Raw genomic sequence first — 16,628 nt, forward strand, 5'->3', positions numbered from 1 at the left:
CTGGCGACGGCACGGCCGCCGCACCGCACGCGGGACATGTTGACTATCCGACGGAGCGGCGCTCGGCCAATCAGCGGGAAGGCGCGGAGGCGGAGGGGGGGAGGGCGGCGCGCGCTGGCAGAGGCGTGCGCGGGGCTGGCGGCGCGCGGGGCGAGCGCGTGATGGCGGAGGGGGAGGGGGGGTCGCGGTTGTAACCTTAAAGCGGCAGCGAGCGCGTGCGGAGGAGGAGGGGGGGGGGGACAAGATGGCGGCGGGCGTCGCTTGCGGGCCGGCGGGAAAAGGCCCTCCGCGGGGTCCTGCTCTTGAAGGAGGGCCTGGTGCGCCGCTCCCGCGTCCTCTCAGCGCCTCGGGCTGCGGTTGCAGAGTTCCATTATAAGTATTAGTAATGGGCTCATGGTGTAAAAACCTCTCTGCGTGTTATCAGATTTTGGAGTTAGAAGTTAGGTGAATCAAAACGCGGAGTGCTTTGTAATAATTAAGTTTAGTATGTCTTGGTAAAAATGAATTTGATCTCTTTGGGACTGATAATTAAACCTTGAAGCAGGCCGGAGTGCTAGAAGTCTTTCGTGTGTTTGTACATCACCTTCCATCAGGGCCGCAAAGCATCCATCTCCTGTGAGCAGGGGTTTGTGCTGACTGCTGTGCCTTGGTGGTAGGCACTAAGAAGACTGTGGGTGAGGCACAATCTGTGGAGTCATCTTGCTGTCTGTCAGGTGCTCCTGCCCTGCAGAGAGCTGCAAAAAGATATTTGCTGAATCACCCTGGCTTGATTTAACATGCAGTCTAGCATAAGGATAGCTTGGAGAACCTATGCTGAGCACTACAATGTCAGCCTCTCCTGCCCTTGGGTGGGAATTAATGGAAACTGCTTTTGCTTAGTGACATTCACAACCCAATTGGAGAGATAAGGCTAAGTTTGTCAACCATTTTTTTAGGAAGAGCTTTGATCGCTGTCAAGTGAAGCCTTAATAATAGCTAATGTGCTTCTTAATTAATTTGTCTCAAGGGATGAGTACTATGCATGTGGTACTGGGATCCTGCATAGAAACTGCCCTGTGAAATCACCAAGAGGAGTAAAAATTCCTCTCCGCATCTGTGTAGTAGGAATTTCTCAATCAAAGTAAGAAATGAAGTTGGTCTGAAGCCACCCTGAGATGTGTAAGTATAGCTTAAAATGTACGGAAAGAATCTGAAGGGATACATGCAGCAGAGATTTCCTTATTCACATGGTGATTTCCTGGAGCAGTGAAAAGCAAATACAAACATTAGGATAAAAAGATCAAAGAGAGAAACTTAAATGTAATTAAGTTACACTTAAGGCACTCGTTAAAGTCTTGGTAAGACCATTGGTAACCAAACTAGATAGAAAAGTCAATGAATTGTTCCACCAGTATCTGAACAAACTGAGTGATGGAAAAACTTGTTCCTCTTAGTGCAGCAGTATTCACATTTGGCATTGATGTAAATATTCAAGATAGAAAGGCCAAAAAGCATATTGTGAGCAAAAGACAGAAACAAAATTTCCTGCTGCCAAGCTTGGCCTTTTGCCAAGAGTGCAATTAAAAACACCACCTTGCCTTGCCATCTCCGAATAAATTCTTTGACGTGTAGGGAATACAAAGCTCCACACTGTGCAGACCAACATGAGCTGTATGTTCTAGAAAGTGCTTTTAAAAAAAAAATAATAATCCAAAACTTTGCTATTGGGATTTTTGTTTTCCCAGCACTTAGGAAAGAATATGCCGTATTGCTTCACCAAGTGTGTGGGTAGGCATACATGTACGCTTTAAAATAAAAAACCAAAATACCATGGAATCTGTCCTTTCCCTTTTCTTGGCTGAGACAGGTGACCAGGACAATGAATGCAGACTATTCTGTTGCATTCTCCTGGTTGCCAAGTCACCCTCGCTAAGGAACTGCAATGGAATTTGCTTAAGTGACACCTTGATAGATTGCCAGGGAAAAGGAATTGTGCTGTGCGTTTTAGCGATTGCGTGGATCAATCTGCACACCTATGCTGAAAAGGTTGTCTTAATGGGCACATATCTTAGCCTGGAGGATTCTTTGTTTGCTAACAAGCTTTCCTTCGGCTTGCTGTTATTTTTCTCTATATTGTGGCTGCAGAGATAAAGTAACTGATATGGAATTTGATTTTTTGGTTGCAAATTCTTAAGTCTGTTTTTCTGACTCCTAGCCAAGGTCGTTGTGTTTATTATCTTGCTGCTTTTGGAGAAAGGAACTCTGTATTTGTGCAAAGCTCTCATTTTCTTTGGAGAGAATGAAGTCATCTCCTGTTTGTGTAGTAAGATAAAATATTTTAGCAGCTTCTTTACAGAACAAGTTGCCAATTTGTGTGATTTTTTTTTTCTTGAAAAACAGAAAATCTCTATGAAGCAGATATTTTCCTTGCTGATAATGCTGACTTTCCAAGGGCAGCTGAAACATAGAAGAAAGAGAAAAAATCCTAAATGGACCAAAGATTTGTGTATGGGAAGAAGAGTTTGAGTATTTGAAGATCTTGAGGGCTTTACTGAAAAGAAAAAGGCAATTTTGAAAAGAACTAGATGGCAAAGTACTACACAAAGCAGGGAGGGCAAGCAGCTATGTGGAAGAACAAGCAAACTGAAGGTGAAGGAAACTGAAGGTGAGCCCAAAGAGGAGAGGATTTCAAAGTCTCTGATTCTTGTAATATGTGTGAGAAGAATCCCATTGATTTTAAGAGACTTGATTTTGTACAGAGATGATTCCAAGACAGGAATGCTGTTTCTACTGTGCCAGAAAATATGGATGACTTCAGCAGCACTGATATTTCAGATAAACTGAGGGGACTGGAAAGAATCTTTAAGACAACAATCAAAAATCAAACAAAACACAAGAAACACATAAGCTAAATACTGTTACAGTCAGAGTAAAATCTTAATGAGGCAATAAATGCAGCAGAGACCCTTATTTGAGCTGTGGGGACATGAGTAACTGTGGATTAAAAAAATCCAGGAAGGAAGCACTGCGTGTGTGTGGGAAGAAAGAAAACAGAATTTTCAGAAAATACTAAGTCTGAGGTACTCCTAAGTACTCCTAAGTGCAAGGAGGTGACCCAGAAACAAAGTGAAGCAACTGTGAAGGAAAAACAGCATTTAAAATGAATTCTTCTACATTGATGTAGTAGATGAATCATGGAATTGGATAAGATCCTACTATGAACACAGCAGGTGGAGAAAAAAACAGTGAGGGTGGAGGCTGGGATGGTAATAGAGACATCTTAAGAGAGTTAGAGTCCATGGCAGCAATGGATTAATTAATTTCCTCTGTGGTCATGTGCTAGGTAGCTTTGATTGTGCTTCTGATGAGCAAGTGCTAACTCCAATCACCAGAAAGGAATCTCTGTAAGCAAATTACTGCTACCATTTCACACTGAGTAGCAACATTTCCTGCATTCAGGAAGGCAGCAAAGTGTTCACTGTGGTTTGAGATGATTCAGGGTTAACGCTCCTACTCTAGTTTACAGAAGTAGCCCTGGAATCTGTCTAGGGCCATAAGGAGCTTGAAATCAGAGAAACCTGTACAGCCAAACAGCAGCATCTTGTGCCTGCAAGCCCAGGCACAATCCATCTCTTTATGGATATCCTCAGTGCACAGGCACAGGGAGGAAGACAAGGTAGTGCACAAACCAGATCTTACCTTACAAAAATACAGCGGAGCTTGACAAGAAAGGGCCTGAAAATATCGAAGGGTTTAAAATGGTGTAAAATTCAACTGATCCTCTTTTGTTCACAGAATGAAAGAATGGAGAAATTGCCCTTGTGGCTCTGGCTGGCCTTTTAAATGACCACTTTAACCATGCATTTATACAATTAATTTGGAATTAGCAGAATACTGAATGCAAAATGTTTTTTTAATTAACTTAGTAACATCACGCTAAAGGAGAACATCTGTGAACCATATTTTAAGGAGATGGCTATTAAATAAAGATAAGCTGTGTTTGTTTTTTTCCCCACTAAACAATGGTCACATACCACTTGTACTTTATAACAGATTTTATTTTCTGTGTACAAGATTCCTGTGCTTTACTGAATTCAACATTAGGTATGTTTTCAAAGGCAAATACAGATAAACCAGAAAAAAAACCAACAAAACTATTAGGCCTTTTTGTTAGTCCAAATATGCTCATCTTGATATCTCAGAAGGTATATATTAAGATAAAGCAAGTATATTTATAACTTTTAATTGAGAAAAGGGACATAGCCTAGTGCTGTGTCCAATGCAGGTATATTTGCCTTGTACTTACCCACTTGTCTGCAATTGCAGGTTAAACAAAGATGATGATCTGTTCCCTTTTGCAACAAAGAGACTGTTAGCTTCTACTGTGCAAAGTGTTCTGGGTATACCTATCTATTATGAAGGTTTTTAATAACAGCAGCTGAAGTATCATAGTGGAAACTACCCAGTTTTTCCTGCTTATGTAAACTCACTAAAATCATCTGGAAAATACTTTCTTAGCGTGGGACAAATTGCTCAGCTTCCATTTAGTAGTAAGTTTTGCTGACTGTGACATATTTGAGAACATAAGCTACAAGTGGGTATTAGAGATAGGTTTGCAGGACAAATTAACCAAACTCTGGACACCCATAATAAGCAAGAATCCCCATGTGGATTTGCTGACTGAGCAGCACCTTCTCAAACAGGGCTGGCATCTGTTTAACCTGTTGCTACTGTTGTGAGGAAACTTCTTAGAGGATTTTTCTGTTTTTTTTTTAATGAATGGATATTTATTGGCTTTCCAGATGACATTGCTAGTCCTCATAAACAGGATGTTTACTTTGCACATAATAGAAAGTGTAAACAGAAATACGAGCATCAGTATATGCTCACTTCTTCAATGGTGATCCAACTCCTGCCTTCTAAAACAAAGTCCCGTTGTTGTCAATTTGCACTTCCATTCTGCACCATTTGTAGATATTCCTTGTATAGTTTTTCTTGGGTCTCATAAAGTTTCTTTAGCTTCTTAATTTGTCCTTTGCTGAGTTCTTTGCCTTCTGTATCATGCGTGGGAAATCCCTAAAATATTAAAAAAAAAAAAAAAAAAGAATATTTTGGATAAATTTTGGACTGCTTTTGTTCCTTAGAGAATTCTGTTCTCTTTTTGTCTGGCGTAGGAGGATAATGTCAATTAATGACAAACTGTCAGAATGAGGTGCATTTTGGTTAATTTAGTCTACTTGTGTATGTTCCCTTTCAAGTTAATGAAGGGACAGAGGATGATGTTTGTTTTCTGGTCTCTACTAAGTAAGGGAAGCATAAACTAATTTCTAGATGTTTATAGTTAAGAGAATAATAGCTAATCTATAAACAGATGGTTAAAAGACCACTTTTAATGATACTAGCATATCAATCCCAAGGCTTAAAGCAAAAGTCCTTAGAGTTTTTTGTACTTGATGGAGAAAATGCATTCAGTTTTTACAAATCTTCTGCCAGGCTTATGTGCATATTTTCCTGTGCTTTCATTCTTTATTCTTACTTATCCCGAGGGCCTGAGTTTGAATGGGTGAAAAGGACAGGCAGAAATAGGATCAAACACTGAAGAAACAGTGCTTTGTTTTCCAAATAATGGCTTTTATTCTCACAGGAGCAACCAGAGCCAAGTTACCAGTACAGCTCCTTATCACAGGATGGAGGAGGGGAGCAGAATAGTGTCTGTTTCCATCAGTTGGGATGGATGGTGAGTTTGTACCAGTGTAGTCCTTGCCTCGAAACAAGGTGAGAGATCTGTAAACTAATGCATGTTCCTAGGCACCGATCTGCAGAGTGTTGCTTTGTAATGGAAGGGCCAAAGGGGACCCACGTGCAATGAAAAAACCCATGAGATGATTAACAGTTTGACAGTATTGCTCCACAGTGCAAAGTATGTGCAAGACAATTAATACATTGCTTTCTTTTTCTCCCCTTCCCTCCCTCTCCTACATTAATAACGCTGCCCTTGCGGTTTTGGAACAAGATCAGCTTTGTAGACATATAATCAAATATGTGTGGAGGGGGAAGGAAAACCACTCCGTGTTTAAAGATAAGTTTCTTACATTTTCATCAAACTTGGAATATTTGTCATGTTCCGATTTAAACATTTCATGGGGTGGAATCTTCATTTTTGCCAGTTTTGCTGCCTGTAATACAAAGCATGATTAACTGCATTAGCATCATAAATAATTACTGACAACCTATCTTTTAAAAAAGCCATTCCTGAACACGTGCAAATGGAAGAGTAGATCATAATTTGCAAATCAAAGAACATTTAATTCACAATTGTTCATTACGAGAAAAGCAACTTTCAGTGAAGAACAACTCAATAAATCTTAGCTGTGTTTGTCCAGGAAAATAAAGATAAGTTGATATCTTACATTTGCAGAGAACTGCTTTGTAAAATGGTTGTATTGCAGGAACCTGAAACAACTCTAAACATGCTCTAAAAACAACATCTGTTTTCTGCTTATTTGGTTCCTTAGTGTTTTAAGTGTAAACATAAAATAAATATTGCTATTTGTAAAGAATGTTTAGCAAGGATCTCCTGCAAAGGGAACCTTTATCAACAGTTTCCTGCTGGCAAGAAGATGTTTCTAAGCAGGTCACAGCAGGATCAGGATGCAAGTAATTGCACTGAAAATAAAAGCAACTTCTATTATTTGTGAATTAACACATCTCAGAAATTTTTCCAACTAATTTACACCAATGCAAGGGAATCAATTTTCCAAAAGAATGAAATGAGCTGCTTGGAATTTGTGGTCAATAAATGCTATTTGATTCTTATTTTTTTCTGACAGTGGTGCTCTTTAAAAGTTTACTTCCTCTTTTAACCAGAAATGTTTTTCCTGTACTGTCATCAGTACAGCAAACAATCTTTTCCTCTTACAAGTTCACCTATGCTGAACTCCTCACCTGAATTCTAAAACTTCAGAGCTATCAGTATTAAATGTGCTTTTACAAAATGCTACATCTCAGACACAGTTCAGGCACAGACAGCAGGGAGACACTTGAAAAAATGCCTGTTTTCATATATGCCAGTGACAATGGAAAGGGAAAAAGCATAAGCAAAACATTCTCTAACAGAAACGTAAGGTACTGCTTTGGTAATTAAGGAAGTAATACTGTCTACAGACTGAAATACGTGCTATAAGGTCTGAGAAATTTCTGCAGTCTTCACTCTTGTTTTCAAAGATGGCTGCTCTATCAAAGGAGCCATCAAGGAGATGAATATTCAAATATAAATTGCAAGCCATATTAATTTTGAGCAGGAAAACATAGAAAAGTAAAGAAATGGAGGCCCAGTTAAGGCTGGGCAGAAAGCCTATGTTCTAATACAGTCTTTCTTGCATGTAACTACTGCTGTTAGAAGTCTTCTTCAGAACCAGATTCTTTTAATCTGAACACTTACTTCCTGCTCTTGTTTTTTTCTGGCTGCTTCTTCTTTCTTCCTTTTTTTCTCTTCTTCAATCTGTGAAAGGCAGTGTTAATGAGTAAAAGGTAACTGCTTCATTTGGTTGATTTCTATAAAATCTGAGCCAGCTAGCTCCCCTGGATATCTAATTACAGACAGATCTGGCAGCATAACCTACAGCAAAACCACTGTGCCTTGTAATTAGGATTGTCTGGTGCTTCTCACTGTAGGACTTTGATTTCATTTGTTTTTAATCTCAGCTGAACTGGTTTTAACTGTTCAGAATGCATTTTGCATGTGAAGTGCATGCTTATGAAAAAATACCTAAAAAACCTGCAAAATAAACAGTCCTGCCATTTCACAGGGAAAACCATTTTGCAAATGACTTTTAAAAGACCACATTTCCTTGATATTTTAAGTTCTTGCATCAAACTGCTGTATCAATTAAAATTTACTCAGTGCATTTTGTTTCCATGTAGCAAATAAATACAGTCTGGTTCAATTGAACACGTCACCTTCAATTGTACAGATGAAAGAAGTCAGAATCAGTTTCTCATTGAAATGATTATTTCAGAGAGATAAGACAGCAGGAATGCAACATTCAACATCCCTTAATTATACTAAGATTTATAAACAAACAAAAACCAAAATTTAGATACATCCATGCAGAATTCTCTAGCAGCTGCTGTTTTAAGAATCCTTTTCTTGATTCTTGAACTATGATTTCAGTATCCATTTTAGTATATAATTTTCTATGTCACTAGGCTTACAAATTATCAGGAAATGTAAAGGTACGCATAGTTTATATATTACTTTAAATGTAAAAAAGATACAGAATGCTTTAAATAATAACCTTTTTCTTTTCTTCTCTTTCTCTCAGTAATGTGTCTTTATCCACTAGTTTAACCACGGTTGGAAGTCCTGAAGAAGCAAAAACAGATAAATGATTTTCCAATGCTTGAATAGTCAAAAATAAAAGTATTTACCCTGCAATAACTTTTTTTTCAAGCTGAATGCAATTACAACTGAATGACTACTTAAAAATGACTAAGCAATTAGATACTATAGAAACAACATTGTGCTGGACATTTTTATTCTATGTATATTCTAAAATGCATTCATACAATATATCTACACATTAGAAATCCGTTAAGCTACCCGTTTGCAGTACTTGAGTATGCTGGATTATTCTATGCTAGTACTGACAGCTTGTTTCCCCACATCTTCAGAAAACAACAAAGTAAGAGCAGCTATTACAAAGCTGCAAGACACTACATGGGGTACCTTCATGATCTTCAAATCGAACGCCAAGTTCAGGAAGGATGTCATCTCGAAGAGCATCGCTCAACTGCAGCACTTCAGTTACTGTGGAGTATGAAAAACACTTTTGCTGAAGTATGATTTGGTGGAAGTGCACATCTATCCTCATACATACTTATTTAACTGCAATTAGGCCAGAGAAGGGCCTTTTGTTTTAAAGCAAGGAGTGTTTTTAAGTAATTTCTCTCTTCTTTTAGCTACAGAAAGCACGTTTCTGCAAAGACTCTGAATTCATAAATTCCTTCCAAGATACCCCTATTAGTCCTGAAAATTGTCATGAGATTTTCAGTTCAGCACCATAAAAAAATTTTAAAAATGAATTTATACATCTGTGCTGTTAATTCCGTCTCACCACTTTTAGGATGAAAAAAAGTTGCACTTTTGGAATAGAATAGATTCATATAAGGAGGAATATGGAAATTTCTGAACTGGAGTGGACCTGCAGTTCATTAATTCTGCAACCCGACGCTGCACATTCTTTGCAGTGTATGTTTAACAATCCATGCAAAATACTTAGACTGTGTTATAACTCCAGTTATTTTTAATACCCACATGAAACGTATAGCATACTCATTAAATTCTATTGAGTTCTGATTTCTTATCTTTTATGTCAATTTTTGGGTTAAGAAACACCATTTTCATGTTCCACATTTCACCAAATGCCCCTTCTGCCTTGTGTTAGAAGACAGAACCTTACTTCCACAACATTCATCACAACCGTATTTCCTTTTCAAACGAGTTTTCTCCTTATTTTCCTTATTCAAACTCATCAACATAATGTGTTTCCTCACTTCACAAGACAGGAAAGCTGTCTTCAGAGATAAAGTAGTGGAGTAGAGTTGGCAGCTCTTTGAGAACACCTTTCACAAAGCTCTCTGTTCCCTAGCACAAGAACTCAAGCAGAGGAGGCAGAAAACCAACATTGTTGAGCAAGGACCTGGTGATCAAACTGAGGGAAAAGGAAGAAAAAGAAAAAAAAAAAAGGGATTCATCCATACAGTCAATGGAAGCAGGGATGGGTGGTCTGGGAAGATATAGAGATGCCATCCAGATGTGCAAGGATGGGATCGGGGAAGCCAAGATGCAGACAGAACTAAACTTAATGAAGAATGTGAAAAATACCACGGGGTTCTGCAGGTACTTCGGCAAGAAGAGAAAGGCCAAGGAGAGTGTGTACTGTCTGATGGGAAGGGAGAACTGGCTTCAGTAGACATGGGGAAGGCTGAGACACTCAACAAGTTCTTTGCCTTGGTCTTTACAGGCAGTCAGGCTTCCCATGTCCCTCACATACCCAAACTTTTAGGCGGGGTTTGGGCAGAGGAGTCCCTTCTGCTGCAAGAACAGAGCGCGTCCAAGATTGCTTTGTGAGGCTGAATGTACAGAAGTAACATATAGAAGTCTATGGGGTCCAATGATGAGCATTCCAGGGTCCTGAAGGAACTGGCTGATGTGACTGCCAAGTCACTCTCCAACATGCTTGAAAAGTTGTGGCTGTCAGGAAAGTTCTCAATGATTTGGAAAAGGGAAACATCACTCCTATTTTTAAAAAAGGCAGAAACGAAGTCCCAGCGAACTACAGGCCAGTGAGCCTCACTTCTGTGCCTGGGAAGAACACACAGCAGCTCCTCCTGGAAGTTGTATGAAGGCACGTGCAGGACAAGAATGTCATCCAAGACAGCCAGCACGGCCTCACCAAGAGCAGATTGACCAACCCATCACACAGCGACAGCATCAGTGGACAAAGGGCAACTGATGTTATCTACCTGGACTTCTGCGAGGCCTTGCAAGTGATCTCACACCAAATCCTTATCTCTAAATTGAAGAGATACAGATATGAAGAGCAGACTATTCAATGGATAAATTAATTGGTTGGATGGTCTCAGCAGCTCTACTTTCAAGCGGAGGCCAATCATAAGCTGTGTCCCCCAGGGGCCTGTCTTGGGACTGATGCCCTTCAACATCTTTATCAACAACCTAGACAGTGTGAGTGACTACCTCGAGCAAGTTTGGTGATGACACTAAGCTGAGTGCTGCAGTTGATACAACAGAAGGAAGGGACGCTGTTCAGAGGGACCTGAACAGGCTTGAAAAGTGGACCCAGGTGAACCTAATGAGGTTCAACAAGGCCAGGTGCAGGGAGTTGTACTTGAGTCACAGCAACCCTAGGTATGTATACAATACTGCAGGAAGAACTTATTGAGAACAGCCACGCAGAGGAGAAGAGGAGGGATACCAACTTTTTACAAGGTTTTATAAAGCAGAGACAAGAAGGAAAAAGTTTTCAACTAAAAGAGGGGAGACTTAGATTAAATGTCAGCAAAATTTTTCAATCAGAGTGTGGTGAGGCACTGGCACAGGCTGCTCAGAGAAGCTGTGGACACCTCACCCCTGGAGGTGTTCAAGGCTGAGTTGGATGGAGCCCGGGTCAGCCTGATCTAGTGGGTGGCAATTCCACCCACAGCAGGAGAGGTGGAACTAGATGGTCTTTAAGGTGTCTTCCAACTCAAGCCATTCCATCATTCTTTGGTAATGTTTATGATAAGAAGTTGACTTATGATTAATGTACAGCATGTAGAAATGAATCAATAATATACACATATGAATTAGAAAAACAAAATGCAGGAAACAGAAAGCTGTTTCTGCAACAGAAGGCCAACATAAATACCAAGCAAATGAAGCTGTTTATCTTATCCTGCTGTTTAATATGTTTATTACATAAAAGCCTCTCAAATCACCAATTAGACAGCAGGATCCCCTGGGTATGCAACAAATAAACCCTGCAAAGTTTGCCATAAATCTCAGTCACATGACACATATGATGAAGGAAACAAATACAAAGCTGAGAAATAAAAGGAAGGCAGCTATCCTTTGTTGTAAAAGCCTGTTTTCATTAAGGATGAATAAATATGCTGACTTCACAGGGAAACTACTGTGATGGACTTCAAAGAATCAAAATAAAGATAACTCAGTTTGTTCACTTTAACTCTGCCATAAGAAAACCAGTCACTCAATCAGATGTACAGTAAGTACCTCTAAAATCTGTTCCTAAGGAGTTTAGTTACTACTGCAAAGGGCAACTTTGCAGGTAAGACTGACCATGTTAAGAGTTTTGGCTTGCAGATAAGGTGCATGCAAAACTGCAGAAGTTGGGCTAATGACAGTAAAAAGGACTACATGAGGCTCAGCTCCTTACCTGCTTACTTGCTCAAACACTTTGTAGAAATAACCCTCCTGATCTGGATAAACAAAAATCTCTACCCCCTAAAGACTGTCTCATGTCACAGCTGCACTTATCAGTAAACAGTGACCAAAGGCACTGAGAAAGGAACTGATTTATAAGTAACGTGACGAAGACAGGCAAGAAAGGGAGGAGAAAGAAAATCCAAGCCAATTCAGGAATGATGCCACAGTTCTTCCAGGTTATAATGGATGGGTGTAAGACACAGAGGACACACAACATGTCAATGGTTACTGCAGGATTTCCGGTAAGAAGGGCTAGGAAACCTCTTCTAAAAAAACTCACAAATGAATGTAACCTCGGCTACATCTAACAGCGACTCCGAAAGACAATTATTTTATTGTTTTGATAACTATCCACGTAGTCATTAAGGCGACTGTAATCCAAACATCCTCTGGTTCTGCAGATAGCTATTTCCTCTCATGTTTCCTCTTATCACCTGTTTTGACCTGGTTTGGTGTTGTTTTTTTTTTTGGTTTTTTTTTTTAAGCAAACCAGTTGCAGCAGAACAGAGAGCTTCAATTCAGGCTTCTGGATGGAGACCAGGACACTACGATTAACTCTTTTCTCTTCTTTTCTCTTCTTTTCAAGTTATTAAAGGGCCTTTAATAATTGTGAAGAACTGAAGATCTAGCTGAAGTAGTTGCTACTAAAAAGTCAAGTCTTCTGAGGAAAATATAGGTTAAGTGCAACATTTATTCATTGTATCAGCTGAGAAGCAGCAACATAGTTAGAAGGAACTGAAGTTGCTGTTGGGAATCCCATTCAGTTCTGTTTTATGATACACACTCTTGTATTCAAGAAGAAAGTTACAAATTAAGCAGATAGATTATAGTTAAGTGTTCTCCCTTCAAGCAACACTGAGACGGTTGAAGAAATAGCAAGGGTTCATTCCTGCAGTAAGAACTACCACCCACTAAAAGCTACAACCCACTCACTGGATTTTCACACTGCATATTTCAGTAGAATCTCCTGGCCTTTGCCTTTATCTCTTGCGTAGTTCTAAGTCTCAGATAGCTGAACATTGGACTGAGCACCACCTATTCCAATATCACAGAACAGCTGCCCTGCTACCCCCATTGCAGGGCAGCATTCTTTGCTGGGGAAATCAGCAGAGCGACTCTGTGGGGGGGAAAATATTGCATTTTATAGGAGCTGTTTAGTCTGCCATGAACTGAGTCATTAGTTTTCCTTATCAGGAGCAGTCACACACAGCGAACCACGTTCGTATTTGATGTCACTCTACAGAAGCCTTTAAAATAAACAATGAGATTAACACTTTCTGATGTTAGCCAGTGAGGTAACTTTGACCTTGCCAAAGAAATTACGTGTGTCATATCGAGAACATATCAGATACCTCTACTGCTAACTCAATAAATGTATGCTCAGTTACAATATTTGCGTATCTAAAACCATGAATAATTGAAAGAAAGAAGAAATCTATCAAAGAAAAGATTAATGAGAAACGCATGCACGAAACATGCACTGTTAATAAAACTTCCATCAACGCTTTTTTATCCAGTGGAGTCAGCACCATGCTTCTTAAGGAAGAGGTGTGCCTGTTCTTTGCGTGCAGGGCAAAGAATAGCTAAGGACTCCAGGGCAAAGATAGCTAAAGGACTGGGTGAGGGTGTTCGAGGGCTGCACCAAGTCACAGGCTGCTGTATGCACTAAGGACAGTGATGAGGAAAGCAGTGGGTGCCTACAAACACACCCACAGCTAAGCACTCCTTGAGCACGTGACCATTTCCCTGACCTGTCTCCGTGGGTTTCATCAGTGTTAAGCCTATGACTTTTGGATGAGTAACAGATGATGTGCTGTTGTGAGAAAGGAGAAAAAGGAGTTTGAAAAACGCATACGCAGAATACTAGATGTTAAAACCTGCAACAAAAGCTATAGAGAGGCAGAGTTTCAATGAACAAATCTGGCTGCAGTTCCAGAGACGTGTGATACATTAGGGAGAGGGCAGAGGGTTTTGCACTGCGTCCTAGAAGCACCTTAAAACAAGATGGCACAAACATCCATGGTAGGAAATGAAGAAGCAGGCAGAGATTAGTCACATATCTTTAAGACCACTTAAGCAGATGTCATGGGGTAAGCAACCAACAGCTAGAGATTTATTCCTGCCTGAGCAGCAGAATAATGATTCATTATTAATAGGAAATCTTTCCTAGCATCAGAGGCTGCACTAGAGCACAGATCCACTGCGGAGACAAGTATGTAGGGGTGTGTGCAGCTGGGCAAGAAAAATCTCAGGGAGCACAAGATAGCGAGTGGTGCTCTGAACAACCAATCATTGATGTCTTTTGCAAAAGTTCTCTGCATTTCCCTTCCTTACAATTTTAACATAGTATTTTCCTTCTTCTGTCTAGTAACACGGCTAAATATATTCACAAATTAAGCCAAAATTCAAGTGCAAATCATCACTGAAGGTCTCCATTTTAAATACCAATACACTCATAACATAATTTATTTTATTATTATGTTTGAATGTTAGGCATTCTGGATGACAGCATAAAGTATACACATTTTGATTGTTGCTGATAGACATCGTCTCACAAATGTGCACACTGTGAAATGTTTCACAGACACAGATGTATTTTTAAAAGCCATAAACACGCAGACAAGGACATTTGTTTTACTCTGCAGCTTTTAAAGATGAAACATCCTCCAAGAGCACTTAGGGCAACACTGAACACGTTAATTCATGTTTAACAACATTCTGCCAGCACGTGTCTGTGCAGGGAAAACTCCTTTCACTTACAGCCACATAGAGGTGATATCCCCAGCCGTTACTCAGAACAACTTTTACAGTAATTAACAATTCATACAAGCAAGAATTTAATTGGCACAGGGAAACAAACCAGAAGTATTTCAGTGCAGGCCAACCAACTTCTATATAATCAGAGAGTTTAACGAAAGGAGCTCCTCTGTGCAAACTGCAAAGTTGTACCATGTTCTGCATCCCAACCAGACAGCAGTTAGATCCAGCTCTGTTCTTACCAATTTATTTCAGGCAAACAAAAATAAATAAATCAATACCTTCCAAGTAAGAAACTCAAGTGCCAGTAAGCAGCCTTGCACTAAGTACTTTCTAAAAATGATCTACAAACAGCCCCATGATATTTAGACCTTACTGCTACTGAGGGAAGGTCAACTTAGCTCAACTAACAGGGAGCAAAGAAAAAATACATAAAATTCATGTTTATGTTAAATAGTAAAAGCTCAAAGTCACATTTTAGACTGAGGATATACACACAAACTTACAAAAGCTTGAGGGGAAAGTCCAAAACAACTTTTAGGAAACTTCTAGAAGAATTTGCAGGAGAGCACTGAATCACCAACTGTGCTAGCAAATAAGCAAATAAGGAACACTCAAGCTATTTAAACACAGACCGTATTACTGTGCAGCAATCTGCACTTTTAGAGAATACAGTCTCCCTGGGGCAGGTGATGGCCACCTTCAAACCTAGAAAGCAGGGAGCACTCTTATGTAGAGAAACAACAGCTACTCCTCTTCAATCCTAACCTTTTAGATTCTATAAAAATTAAAACAAAGCAAGCCTAGCAGCCTGGAAGGGATTCCCAAATTAAAGAGACAGGTAACAGAGATGTAAATATTCAAAGCAACTCTGATTTAAAGATGCTTTATTTTATTCTCCAAGCAAAGCAACCATAGCAGATGGATCCTCCTTGCCCTGCCCATTTTGATTCTTGCATCCTTTGAGTCTCAGATGCAATAATATAGGAAAAAGTAAATTCTCACCTTTTTTCTCTCTGGCAATTTGTCGCACTCCTTCTCTAAACTCAGAAAGAACTTGTAGGTATGGCATCACAGTCGATTCAATCTGTAGGATAATTATTTCTACAATTAACCAATAATAACTTCAAATGAGTTCTTGACTAGCTCATATTTACATGCTCTTGGATGGAAATTGACCCTCGAGGCAGCTCTATACCCGTAAAAAAGGTCACTGCTCTACTGATGTCAAAGGAGGGACAATAATTTGCATTAGCTGACAATTTTTCTTTTGTGATGATAAAATGAATTTCTCCCCCCATTCCTTTTTCTTCTCCTTGCAGTTACTGATACAACAGTTCCACAGAGTTTTGTTAAAAGTCCAGCTAACTACGTGTTGTAAGAGATAAAAACAGCTGCCAAAAACATGCTGTAGAGCTACACCCAGATGTATGTCCATTCATGTTCTGTGCTGTCTTAGGTCAAACTGCTTGCCACAATTAATGCCAGTTGAAGATGATGCTAAGACTTATTTGCATTTAGAACACAGATCTGTCCCTCAAATGGTAGCATATCCTACCTCTATTTGCTTCCAATACTGTGCATTGCCTGTACTCCACCCTCTCCCACAAAAAGTGTGGGGAGAGATTACTGTTGAATTATTTCAGGTGTAAATAAACGCTGTTCATGAAAGATCAGGAGGTTATGCTGAGAATCCTGCGGTCAGTGGGGATAAAATAGCAATGGCAAGCAGCTTGCGAACACAACAAACAATTACAAAACCAACCACATGTCAGTGCTGTCTGCCATTGCATTTCTGGAATCCCAAGATGAAAAGCTGGGCACCTACGGGACTCCTTATAATAAAAGCTGGATTACTTCGAATGGTAGGGGAGATAGAAAATAA

At 39.7% G+C, this 16,628-nt stretch overlaps 1 protein-coding gene and 1 long non-coding RNA gene across 2 annotated transcripts in view; one reads left to right on the forward strand and one right to left on the reverse strand.

The window, feature by feature from the left end:
* Positions 1-274: 274 nt before the first annotated feature.
* Positions 275-8,214, forward strand: LOC122187204. The gene is made up of 3 exons (XR_006181257.1): positions 275-1,158; positions 2,380-5,716; positions 5,993-8,214. It is a non-coding gene; the product is annotated as an uncharacterized LOC122187204 (long non-coding RNA).
* The window catches only part of CARS1 (cysteinyl-tRNA synthetase 1), a 31,231-nt gene continuing 18,622 nt past the window's right edge, over positions 4,020-16,628 (reverse strand). The window contains exons 17-22 of the mRNA XM_042884495.1: positions 15,749-15,830; positions 8,708-8,788; positions 8,277-8,344; positions 7,421-7,480; positions 6,072-6,155; positions 4,020-5,055 (exon numbers count right to left, since the gene is read on the reverse strand). Coding sequence (XP_042740429.1) covers positions 4,921-5,055; positions 6,072-6,155; positions 7,421-7,480; positions 8,277-8,344; positions 8,708-8,788; positions 15,749-15,830 — 510 coding nt within the window. The 3' untranslated portion in view covers positions 4,020-4,920. The remainder of the gene's footprint in view (positions 5,056-6,071; positions 6,156-7,420; positions 7,481-8,276; positions 8,345-8,707; positions 8,789-15,748; positions 15,831-16,628) is intronic.

The sequence above is a fragment of the Lagopus leucura genome, unplaced genomic scaffold (assembly GCF_019238085.1).
Source record: "Lagopus leucura isolate 7727_CA_CO unplaced genomic scaffold, USGS_WTPT01 Super-Scaffold_100044, whole genome shotgun sequence".
NCBI lineage: Eukaryota > Metazoa > Chordata > Aves > Galliformes > Phasianidae > Lagopus > Lagopus leucura.